Here is a 12,358-nt window from a genome sequence, read left to right on the forward strand (position 1 = left end):
GGGAACACAAAAATAAATAAATGGACCCTGCTATTAAGAAGCTCACAGCCTAAAAGGGGAGATAGACAAATAAAACAGACAATTTAATGTAGTATGCAGCTTTGAGAACGGTATGTGCAAAGAACTATGGGAACCTTAAGAGGGTCACTTAATCCAGAATGGTAGAAGTTTGAGATGGTTTCCAGGTCAGGATGATATATTTTATGAAAGAATTTGCCAAGAAAAGAATTAATGGTGGGTGAGAAGAAGAACATTCCTATAGCACGGATGACTGAATAATCCCAGGGACTGGACTGCCTGATCTTCAAGGCCCCTTCCAACCCCAAGAAGACAGTAGGAGACAATCAATCATCATCTACTTGATCCAACAAAGGGAATTTGTATAGAGTGGGGCATCTTCCTGATATTTGCCTATTCATGAAATACCGATTTCCTGGACTCATTTTTTCATGCTATAGAGCACCATTTAAGAAGAAAATCCCATGCTAACTAAAAGGTTTTGTAGACACTTTATCTATGGTGCTGATCACAGATTCGGAATGAAGAATCTGGAATAGTGAATATTATATCATCTACTTTTAAGAAAAAGAGAATAAAAGTTAAAGACTCCTATAAAGCTCTAAACTTCAACAAAGTATACAGGTTTCTCGAAAATAATATTTTTCTTTCTCTCCAATGTGGAGAAAACAGAAAGGAGCTGGTCCTTTGTCTTGGTTATCTACAAGGAGTACACTAGATGGTGCTATAAGGCTGTCAGAAAGAAGGTAAGTTTCACCAAGAAAAATAGTGTGGAGGTTCTGATGGCCATTATGTGTGCTGAAAACTTTCCATATATTTTCAGTCCCTGAGAGCAATTCTAGGTTTGTAGGCAAGTAACGGGAATCTTAATCTCACAAGTTTTAGCCCTCTGGTCAGATTCATTTTAAATTAAACCACAAGTTTAACACAAAATGGTTTCAATGTTTGACAATTCAATCTGATTCCACTGAAATGGAAATTTTAAAGTTATTGAAGTACAAATTTATTATACATTTAAACATATTGCTATTAATTTCATTTAGGGAGTCTCCCCATGAGCCTAGTTATGTCTACTAATTAATAAATCTCTAAGTCAGTTTCTTCAAATGGTTTCCTGCATTTTCAAATTATCATTAAGCAGAAAATACCAATCAAACTCTCTTATCATTAAAGTACTGCAACAGACTAACACAAATACATGAAACAATACATTTTGAAATCACTCTATCAGTATAGTATTTTTATATAAATAGCATTTCATGATTTTTCCACATTACAATAAAACCAGAAACATATTTTTAACTAAAGTGCAAAATAAAATCAAAGCTTTATTTTTATAATATTTTCTACTTAGTTTTCTTTTAAATGTTAAATAGTAAAAAAGGCAAACAAAAATATGGACGGCTAAAGATGTACCTTTTATAAACTAAGAGTCATTTTAGTTTTAAACTCTCAAAGTTAGGAGATCTGTGTGTGATTTTTCTGCTTATCTTTCCAGTTCTGCTTCTAGAATTTCCCCCCATGTGTCTGCATCCATTGGGTACATGATTTTTTCTGGTAGGCTGATAGGAGAACATATGTTGCTATATCTGCCACTTAGCCATTCATGTTTCACTTTACTCTTCTGGTAATTCCTCAGTAGTATTACCTGAAAGAGGTAAACCACCATTGTTAAAGAAGGTAGTCAGTGGTTGGTGAGTGAGTTTGTTTGAAACTAGAGAAGCTGACTGAGAGGGCTGAAAAGATTAAGTATTTACATCGATATACACATATACTAATAAGTGTGTGTGTGTGTACAGAACAGAGTGAGTCACAGAGTCTGCCAGGGGGTTTTGGATAAGGTAGAGTGAAATGAAGTAGCTATTGTGGTTAACAGAGGTAAATGCCCCCAAAATGTAAAAGGATGGATGGGAGATAGTGTGGTTTGCAGGAAAAGAATAATAAAATTCAACTTACTGAGCCATAAAAAGGAACGAAATTGAGTCATTTGTTGAGACGTGGATGGATCTAGAGACTGTCATACAGAGTGAAGTAAGTCAGAAAGAGAAAAACAAATATCGTTTATTAACGCATGTATGTGGAACCTAGAAAAATGGTACAGATGAACCGGGTTGCAGGGCAGAAGTTGAGACACAGATGTAGAGAACAAACGTATGGACACCAAGGGGGGAAAACTGCGGTGGGGTGGGGATGGGGTGTGCTGAATTGGGCGATTGGGATTGACATGTATACAGTGATGTGTATAAAATTGATGACTGATTAAAAAAAAAAAAGTGATACAACTCTTCAAAAGCCATTATGGCAAAAATTTATTAATGACAGTTACTGTGTATTAAGTATTATGTATTATATATTGCATTTATTGGGTCTGTATAATAATAATTTTCAGCTCACTTTAAAGAAGAATTGTGCTGTGTACTTAGTGGAAAGATTTTAACTTTAGATAAAATGATAAATAACTTATTCAGGGACTTATATCAAGTTTATAGACTCAAAATAAACTAGACAATGCAAATTAAAAAAAAAAAATTCAACTTTAACTCCCAAAGCCAACACTCTGTATGTCATTCTGTATATGAAATCCTCCCTCTTCCAAGCAGAAGGTAGGCTTGGGCTCAAACTGACCACCATATTGTCAAGAACACTGCAGACTCCATAGGTTAAACTTACCCTCCAGGGATAACCACTCTCTAGATCATCATCTATCTCTCTTTGGCATACAGCTCTCACAGTCAGGCAATGAGGTTTCCACAAGGCATCGCTGTGTCTTATTGTGTGATTCCAGCTCCTGCACGTCACCGAAGCCCTGCACAAACTCCAGATGTCCAGCTGACTGAAAATTTTTAAAGTAACTTCTAGAGGCAGCAGTTCAACAAAGTTATTTTGATGCTCTTTTTTTTCCTTCTCAGCATCCGCAGAGTTCAATTCTAGGTCAGAAACCCTTGAACTGTGGTTCCTCTTGGAGTTTTTCTTCATAGCTTGATGTTTTAGTGAATTATCCTCATAAGTAACCTAAAAGGCAAAAGTTAAAAATACTCACTCCCTTTAGATCAGACTATAGATCCTACTCTGAGCCAGATACTTTCTGGGTATGATTTTTCTTTTTTTTTTTAAATTTTATTTATGGCTGTGTTGGGTCTTTGTTTCTGTGCGAGGGCTTTCGCTAGTAGTGGCAAGCAGGGGCCACTCTTCATCGCGGTGTGCGGGCCTCTCACTATCGCGGCCTCTCTTGTTGCGGAGCACAGGCTCCAGACGCGCAGGCTCAGTAGTTGTGGCTCACGGGCCTAGTTGCTCCGCGGCATGTGGGATCTTCCCAGACCAGGGCTCGATCCCGTGTCCCCTGCATTGGCAGGCAGATTCTCAACCACTGTGCCACCAGGGAAGCCCCTGGGTATGATTTAATGAACTTTAACTTTCTTGACTTGAGCTTCTCAGTCTGTAAAATGGGGCCAATGATGGTTCTCTGGGGTGTGTTCTTGCAAGGATGAACAGGGATAATGTGTAACACATCTAGCCCCACATCTGAATTGCACGTGGGAGGCACCCAACACATGTTACTTCCTTTCTTCTTTTTAGATATTTTTGGTAAATGGGTTTGTTTCTAAATATTTGGGGTTTTTTTTTACTCCCAAAGAACATTATCTTAAAAAAGAGAAGTGATTCTTCACAGACTATAATTTATTTTTAGCAGTAGAAACGAATATTGTGAGAACACATTCGATTCCAAGTATTGATTGGAAAATACTTCTGAAAAGTGTTCGATTCTATTTAACTCATTAATATTTGTCTGTGGGAACCAATGCCTTGTCATTAAATTCTTCATCTACAGTTAGTGACTTAATCATAAACCTGATCAACTTTTAGTAGTTTATATAAGAATTGTTTATCTACTTATATCTAATGGGTAGGTGCTCACATTTGACACAAATACTATCTGAAATAGACAAGAAGTTGAGGTCTGGGTTATACTGACAAAATTTCAAATATTCAATAAGAGTAGTGTTTTAGAAATGGCTTTTATTTTTTTATTTATTTATTTTTGGCTGTGTTGGGTCTTCGTTTCTGCGCGAGGGCTTTCTCCAGTTGCGGCGAGCGGGGGCCACTCTTTATCGCGGTGCGCGGGCCTCTCACTATCGCGGCCTCTCTTGTTGCGGAGCACAGGCTTCAGACGCGCAGGCTCAGTAGTTGTGGCTCATGGGCCCAGTTGCTCCGCGGCATGTGGGATCTTCCCAGACCAGGGCTCGAACCCGTGTCCCCTGCATTGGCAGGCAGATTCTCAACCACTGCGCCACCAGGGAAGCCCCTAGAAATGGCTTTTTGAAGCTACACTACATGCATAGTCAATTATGAATTAAGATAACAGTCACTGAGGTCATCAAGCAACAGTGACTAACAACTATAAACAATGTTTATAACTCATCGAGGTATAGCACATGACTAAAAATTTAAAGTCCAGTTTCAGCTAATTTACCTAAGGTGCATGGTGTAGGCTTCTGAAACCAGTTGAAAGCATGGAGCTATTCTGGCATATAAAGAGAATTCATATTTACCTAAAATCAGTTTATTCCATTTTGCACTTCCTTTTATAATGAGGGGTGGCATCACAGGAGGGGTTTCAGATACAGCTAAATATTTCTTCTAGCTCAGTTAATGACAAATTCCCCTTTCCAGATGTGCTACTCACCTATATGTTTCTGTACTTGCCAAGACCACAGACGCTCCCATTCATTTGGTGGTTTATGATCCAAATTAGCTCTGGTGGTTAGGATTTTAATGTCTGAGTTCAGCAGAGGACTTCCTCTTGAGAGTCTGGGTAAGTAAGAAAGCAAACTGGTAAAAAAAGTTCATGAGTCAAGTTTTTGTCACCCCACCCTCCTGCCCCATCAATATAAACCAAAGCCAAACTACTCTATCTCATATTAGGAAAAAGTTACTGTGCATTTAAATGCACACTTGTTACTTCTCCCAAGATCTCACTGGGGATAAAATGCGTCCTCCCTTTACAGTTATACCACAGGAGGCAGATGAAAGCTTTTGAATTTAACAGATGGGGGTGCCTTGGTGAGGCTCCTAAAATCCCACCAGGCATTTTTCTTCTTTCAAGTCCAGTTTTGCCTGGATGCCTAGAAACCTATCCTCTTCTGCCCCTTCTTCTTTCTGAACGAAACTTTGCTGAATTACCTCTCTAGTTAGGTAAGAGATCGCCCCCCTTTCGGGTGTCACACGGAGGGAGGGATCGGAAGGGAGCGCAGACGCCCGGCTCTCGGGGAGCCCTCACCCCCTGCGGACCCCGCAGGTCGGAAGGAATGACCCCACGTCCTTTCTGAGCCAACCTCCTGGCGTGTCCCGCCCAGACTGCATTTGCCAGAGTCCAAACCACACGGGGCACTGACAAGTAAATAACAACAATAACAACCGTCAGCACCAACTGTCACCGCAGCTCCGGCTGGCTAAGCGGAAGTTTGTGCTAGCGCCAGGGCCGCGCCCCCGAGCACGCCCGCCCAAAGTCAGCCGAAAGCGAAGACCCTCCTACCTACTGTGCCGTAGCGACCTCTCCTTCAGCGATTTAAATCTTCCGGATTTCGAATCCTTCCACTGCAAGTCCCTCACGTCCAGCCCACTCTAGCCCCGCCCTGCTGACTAGTATTTCGCACAGGCGCAGAGAGGAGCGCGCATTGCCTCTTGGGATTGGTAGTTTTCCCAGGGCGCCTCAGCTCGACAACCGAGGAGAAGTGGAGGTGCCACGGACTACAAGGACCGGTGTCCTCCGAGCCAGGTGGGCGGTGAGAAGGGCTGGGGGGGGGTGTTTAACCGGGGCTTTTAAACAATAGTTTGGAGGCGGTGTGAGGGGGGAGAATGCCTGAGTTCGTCACTGGTCGGAGTGGAGGGGCGGGCCTCTGTACCCGCGCTGGGGCCTCAGCTCCTCGCGGCCTGGTCACACTCAGGGGCAGTCTTTGCTCCACCTCCCCCTGTGTTTTCCGGGGGCCTGCGTAGGCCCCGCGCCTGTCCATGGAAGGCGGAAACGGCTGCGGGGTCCGGCTCCTCGCGAAGGGGTCTAATCCTCGCCGCCATGTCCCGGGCCTTCGAGCTGCAGCCGCAGGACGGCGGCCCCCGGGTGGCCCTGGCGCCGGGGGAGACGGTGATCGGCCGCGGGCCGCTGCTGAGAGTAAGTGTGGCGGAGGCTCGGCGGCCCCGGAGAGCCGCGAGATCCTGGCCGGCTCTTGAGGCCCTACTCGGGGTCCTGCCCCGATTCCCCACCGCGCCGGCCAGGCCTGTCTGGATTTTAGAAGTTTGGGGGCAGCACGTTTTTCAGTCAACTTGACTTGGGTTATCATCATTATAATCTTACCCTGGGGTCGGCAAACTGTGGCTCTGGCTCCAAATCCAGCCTGCTTTTGTTTGCACCCACATACTAAGAATGGTTCTCAAATTTTAAAATGTAAAACGTAAACAAAAAACCCATATTAAGCTTTTTAGGGAGAATAATTGCTCTAAGGGTTGGGGATATTGCCTCTTGGCTTGATAAGCCACAATGTTTACAGTAGTTTCTGGCCCTTTACAGAAAAAGTTTGCCAACCTCTGATCTTAGCTTTTCTAGAATAATTTCTTTTAAGCTTTGGCTCCTTCGGTGGTACTGTGTCGGCTTTACTTTTATCGTAGTAGCCTTTTTCAGCAACAGTGGCTCACCCTTCTGTAGTGTGTAGTATTCCAGGCATTGATCTAAGGACTTTACCTGTACTAACTTCTTAATCCTTTCCAAACCCTACGAGTTAGGTGCTCTTATTATCTTCATTGTTCAGATGAGAAAATTGAGCTATGGATTGGTTATTTAAAGGGCACACACAAGCTTTCGGACGCAGAGTGCCACTGGTCTATGTATCCTTCCTCTGGGATGTTTAGGAGTTAGAAAACTTGCCTGTACCATTCTGGAATTTTGTAGATCTCTCTCTAAATATATGTATATTGTTTTCTCAACATTCAGCATGTCTTGTTTAGTGCCTGCTTTGTGCAGCATGTCGTGCAGACCCTAGCACTGTGGGTTACACAGAGATGAATGGGTCCTTGCCCTCCAGTTTTCTCTTGGACTGTGCAGACACACCTGTGTCAGTGAGCCAATACCAGGGAGTAAGAAGCGTGCTCTTTTACCCTGGTTAACCTCCAGTGTCTAAATGGAACCATAGGTATTAGCCTTAGGACTCCTCTCCAAGCAGGAAAAGGAGTGGTGGTTCAAGGTGGTGACGGGGAAGTCAGTTCTAAAGGGGTGTGGGTGTATGTGTGTGTACGTAAATGTGTATGTGGTAAGTATGTGATAAGATTATTGAGAAAGTTCCAAGTTCACTTGCTGGTTTGTTTGTGGGTTTTTTTGTTTTGTTTTGTTTTTACTTAAATGTTTGTTATTTTTCTTCATAGTTTATTAACCTATACAAACGTTTGGTGGAACTGCCTGGGAGGTTTCCTCCCTCCCTTCCTCCCTTCCTTCTTTCCTTCCTTCCTTTCTTCCTTCCTTCCCCTTTTCCTCCCTCCTCCCCTCCCTCCCCCTATTTCTCTCTCTCTCTCACTTTATCTCAGTTAGAAACAGAGCATGTGCTTCATCTAGAAATCTTACGTCTGATTACTAATGAGTTTTAATTTCCTTAGCATACTGTATCACTAACACAGAGTGCTGAGGATCTGGTTAAATGATGGATGAATTTTAGGCCTCTGTTTTATAAACTTGGCATCGGGTCACAGACCGATTCATTATTTGTAGCTTGATCTTTGTGTTATAGGCTTGCTAATGCGAGTGGAGCCTATTTGGTTTCTCTTTTTAAAAGTGGTAAGGAATAGAAAGTCAATTATCTGGTCAGGATTTAGCTTTTCCTTTTTGAATAGTCATTCAGTGATGAGATTCTGTTGCCAAGTTTGGCAGGTTATTAGAGGTGGTTACGAACGATCCTAGATGTGTGGAAGGAAAACCTTGAAAAACAAATTACCTTGTGGTTCTCAAGATTTTGGAGCTGACAGACAGGTGTTTCTTCTCGGCAGTGGTTTAAACTCCACCTGAGGGCTGCTGTTTCAAACAACAGCAATTCCAGTGAGTTGGTTGGTTTGTTTTGTTTTGTTTTGTTTGTAGTGTGTGAGAGAGCAGACTTAGTAAACTCAGGGAGTTTATTGTAAATTCGTATCTATCTGAAGTGATTAATAATAATCAGGATGATTTTTGAACTCTCTTCTAGCCATGTCTTTTGGAGACAAGTTTCACAAACCTTCATGGCCACAAACTTTAGGTTTATATTCCAATGTGTAAAGCATTCTTTGTGGTAAAACAATTTGACCGTGGGAATGCCTTCATGTCTTTACAGTGGCAGGAAAACCCTTATAGAGAACACTTGTAGACAACAGAGCACAGTGGAATTTCATTTTCTTGTTCCCTTTGCTTTAGTGTTAGTCATCAGGGAACCCAAGGTCTTTGTTTATTTTACTAAGTTGTAATTCTGTTTCCTGATCACCATTTAAAAGGTTTTACAGCAGGATGAATCTCCAGGGAGTTATCCTAGGTGAAAAACAATTCCAAAGGTCACATATTGTATGATTTAATTTACATAATGTTATTGAAATGACAAAATTATAAAGATGGGGACCAATTTAGTGGTTGCCAGGGCTTAACGAAGAGGTGAGAGGAGCAGGAGGGAATTGGGTATGCCTGTAAAACAACAATGAGGGATTTGTTTTGTGTCTTGACTGTGTCAGTATCAATATCTGGTTGTGATACTGTAGTTTTGCAAGATGTTACTGCTGGGGGAAACAGTAAACAGTACAAGAGATCTTTCTGTAATGTATCTTTTAACCATGAATCTACAACTATCTTAAGTAAAAAAATTAGTTGAAAAAAAGATTTTACAGCATCTCAAACAACAAAATACCATTAGGCCCAATTATTTGCTTTATGGTTTTTCTTTAATTAAATCTGATTTTGCTCTTAAATGAAAACTACTCTTTCTGATTTCAAATTTTCCTTATTCTGTTTTGATAGCAGGGATTATAGGACCCATTCCTTTATGATCTGTTTTCCTCCAAGGAAATAGGACAGCACCAGGTATCTAGTGCGATTTCCTAAAGGCAGTTGTAATTGAAGCTACTGCTCTAATTAAAAAGAGAAAGGGCCCCCAGCTGGGGATGGGGATAGTCCTGGGCTCTAGTGCAGACTCTTCACCAGGCATCAGTTCACCACTTCTAAGACTGTTGTAAGTGTCCCACAAAGTTTATACAAAGTAAGCACTCCCAGGCCTGGCAACTCTGCACTGTTCCTACTTGTTTCCGGACTTCACCTGCTGCGGCTGTCTGGTCTGACAAGGTTTGTTCCTAGGGACGTGCCAAGCACTCCTAGCTTTGCCCTGCCCTCAGTTATTGAGCCTAGTACAATTCCTGATGCATAGTAGGCCTTCAACACATGATCTCTTCCTTTTCTGCATCTCAGCCTCACTCTTCCAACCCTCATAAAGAGCCTACTTGCAACTTAGGTCTAAAAAGGAGAGCGTAGAGTTTTGAAGTGAATATAAATACAGTAACGAGGCAGTGCTACCAACTGCTAAAGCTTAAGGAGCAACATTCATGGTGGATTGTGTTAGCATTTTTTCTATTTTATTGACTAATTAGTAAATTCAGAAAATAGTTAATGAATATATACTATAGTTAGATGGGAAGAATGAAGGAGAAGTAAGTCCTTGCTCTCAGGAAACTTATAGTTAGTAGGTATGAGAGACATAGAAGCAAGTAACTAGAAAGGGGAGCTAGGCAGGCACCTCCAGTGAGTGAAGTGGGAGAGAGTAAGAAAAATAACACAGGGACACACTGATAGATGACAGCGGTGTCGTAAGTGACAGCTGCCTCAGTGTTGAGGCTACAAGGAGAGGACTGCGTAATGCAGTTTCTGCTACTCACCCCCATTCCTACCTAGTAAGTGTCATATCATTTTTCTCAAAAGTAGTAAGAAATCTAGATCTTTAGATATAATCTCTGATTTTTAAAAGGTCACATTAAAAGTTTTGTTTCAATACCTTGAGCCAAACAGAAGGGTGTGACGTGATACAGAGAGGTGTAGGAAGGAAACCACAATTAAGATGAGGGGTCAGAGAAGGCTTCGTGAACTCACTGACATATTGAGCTGACTTTAAAGTGTTAGAACAGTTAGAATTTTGATAGGTTGAGAGTAGATAGGAAGGGAAGGGCCCTTAAGGCTAAATGAATGATTTAAGGCTCTAAGGTTGGAAAGTGTAAGGCACATTGGATAATTGGGTGAGCGTTGAGTAGACTTGTGGGGTGATCACATTACATCAGTGATTCTGTTTAACTTTTACAGACATTGCTTTTACAACATGTACTAGTTTTCCTTCTTTTTTAAAAATAGGCTTTTTATTTTTATTAAAAATAAAACCTCCTTATTTGTAATGAGGTGGATGGAGTTAGAGTCTGTCATACAGAGTGAAGTAAGTGAGAAAGAGAAAAACAAATACAGTATGCTAACACATATATATGGAATCTAAGGAAAAAAAAAAAGAGGTCATGAAGAACCTAGTGGCAAGACGGGAATAAAGACACAGACCTACTAGAGAATGGACTTGAGGATATGGGGAGGGGGAGAGGTGAGATGTGACAGGGTGAGAGAGTGGCATGGATATATATACACTACCAAACGTAAAATAGATAGCTTGTGGGAAGCAGCCGCATAGCACAGGGAGATCAGCTCGGTGCTTTGTGACCACCTAGAGGGGTGGGAGGGAGGGAGATGCAAGAGGGAAGAGATATGGGAACATATGTATATGTATAACTGATTCACTTTGTTATAAAGCAGAAACTAACACACCATTGTAAAGCAATTATACTTCAGTAAAGATGTTTAAAAAAAAAAAAAAAAAAAAAAAACCTCCTCTATCAACATCCCCGACCACAATGGTATATTTGATGAACCTGTGTTGGCATGTCATTATCACCCAAAGCCCACAGTTTACACTAGGGTTCACTCTTGGTGTGCATTCTATAGGTTTTGACAACTGTGTAAATGACATGTATCCACCATTGTAGTGTTACAGAATACCGCCCTAAAAATCTCAGTGTTCTGTCTGTGCATCTTCCCTCTCCCCTGCAACCCCTAGCAACTACTGAACTTTTTAACCATCTGCATAGTTTTACCTTTTCCAGAGTATCATATAGTTGGAATCATACAGTATGTATATGTAGACTTTTTTTCAGATTGGCTTCTTTTCATTCAGTAGTATGTATTTAAGGTTCTTCCATGTCTTTTTCTGTTTTTTTAGTGATGAGTAATATTCCACAGTCTGGATGTTCCACAGTTTATCCATTTGTCTACTGAAGGATATCTAGGTTACTTGCACATTTTGGCAATTATGAATAAAGCTGTTATAAACATCCATGTGCAGGTTTTTGTGTGAACATAAGTTTTCAGTTCTTTTGGGTAAATAATAAGGAGTACAATTGCTGGATACTATGGCAAGAGTGTGTTCAGTGTTGTAAGAAACTGGCAGCTGTCTTCCAAAGTGGCTGTACCATTTTTCATTCCCACTGTCAGTGGATAAGAGTTCCTGTTCTTCCACATCCTTGTCAGCATTTGGTGTTGTCAGTGTTTTAGATTTTGGCCATTCTAATAGGTGTGTAGTAAATTGCTTTTCATATGTATTTTCAAATTTAATTCTTTGAATTGTCATCTCCCAGGTACCACTCAATGTGAATATGAGAAACCAGATTTGAAAACCACTTTTAGACACACTAAGTGGAATGCTTGGCACAGAATAGGTCTTTAAGAAATGTCTGCTGACCTGTACTAAATGTATTTAGAAAGCTTCATTTACCAAAGTCGCAAGTGGGGATTTAGACCCAGTTTTATCTTACTAAGCTGTGCTTATATTTTTACTCACTATGTTGCCTCTGTCATAATATATTAAAGATGAGGTCATATTTCTATAGCATTCACTGTGCAAGCAGAATTACAAGCCAAACGGATTGAGTGAGTTGAAATTTCAATGGCAGTGAGTCAGCACAGTTTCATCATACTGGCTAACAATTCGGCAACCTTGAAGTAGTAGCTCAGAAAGTATTGGATTTTACTTTTAAAAGTCTAAATGATCCATATTTCATTAGTATTGTGGATTACATGGGTGTCTGTGAGGTAGCCTGGTAACCTACCTCTTATTTACACCATTACTCATGTGAGAAAGTGTATTGACAAGTTTCAAAGAGCACATCCAGTATATTAATAACCTTATAAAGAGAGATCATGCATAAATTGGAGTCTGCTTAGAGAGCCTCTGGCCAAAATCAAGTCCACTTCCTCAAACTTGTCTTT

General features: G+C 41.1%; 2 protein-coding genes across 7 annotated transcripts in view; one reads left to right on the forward strand and one right to left on the reverse strand.

Moving 5' to 3' along the window:
* Window positions 1-1,420: 1,420 nt before the first annotated feature.
* On the reverse strand, window positions 1,421-5,625 carry FBXO48 (F-box protein 48). 2 transcript variants are annotated; one of them, XM_061211389.1, is made up of 4 exons: window positions 5,552-5,625; window positions 4,703-4,827; window positions 2,689-3,030; window positions 1,421-1,666 (listed from the first exon to the last, which is right to left on the reverse strand). In XM_061211389.1, exons 3-4 carry the CDS (start codon window positions 2,992-2,994, stop codon window positions 1,505-1,507), a joined length of 468 nt encoding a protein of 155 aa, XP_061067372.1. In that variant the 5' UTR covers window positions 2,995-3,030; window positions 4,703-4,827; window positions 5,552-5,625; the 3' UTR covers window positions 1,421-1,504. The 2 variants fall into 2 exon arrangements, 1 of the variants encoding a protein (XP_061067372.1); XR_009703849.1 differs by lacking the exons at window positions 1,421-1,666; window positions 2,689-3,030 and adding an exon at window positions 4,039-4,274.
* Window positions 5,626-5,873: 248 nt separating this feature from the next.
* Window positions 5,874-12,358, forward strand: part of APLF (aprataxin and PNKP like factor) — a 100,144-nt gene continuing 93,659 nt past the window's right edge. For 4 of the 5 annotated variants that reach the window (XM_061210808.1, XM_061210807.1, XM_061210809.1 and 1 more), the window contains exon 1: window positions 5,874-6,184. In XM_061210808.1, coding sequence (XP_061066791.1) covers window positions 6,089-6,184 — 96 coding nt within the window. In that variant the 5' untranslated portion in view covers window positions 5,874-6,088. The remainder of the gene's footprint in view (window positions 6,185-12,358) is intronic. The other variant, XM_061210811.1, reaches the window with a different exon arrangement.

Source organism: Eubalaena glacialis, chromosome 14, assembly GCF_028564815.1.
Source record: "Eubalaena glacialis isolate mEubGla1 chromosome 14, mEubGla1.1.hap2.+ XY, whole genome shotgun sequence".
Lineage (NCBI taxonomy): Eukaryota > Metazoa > Chordata > Mammalia > Artiodactyla > Balaenidae > Eubalaena > Eubalaena glacialis.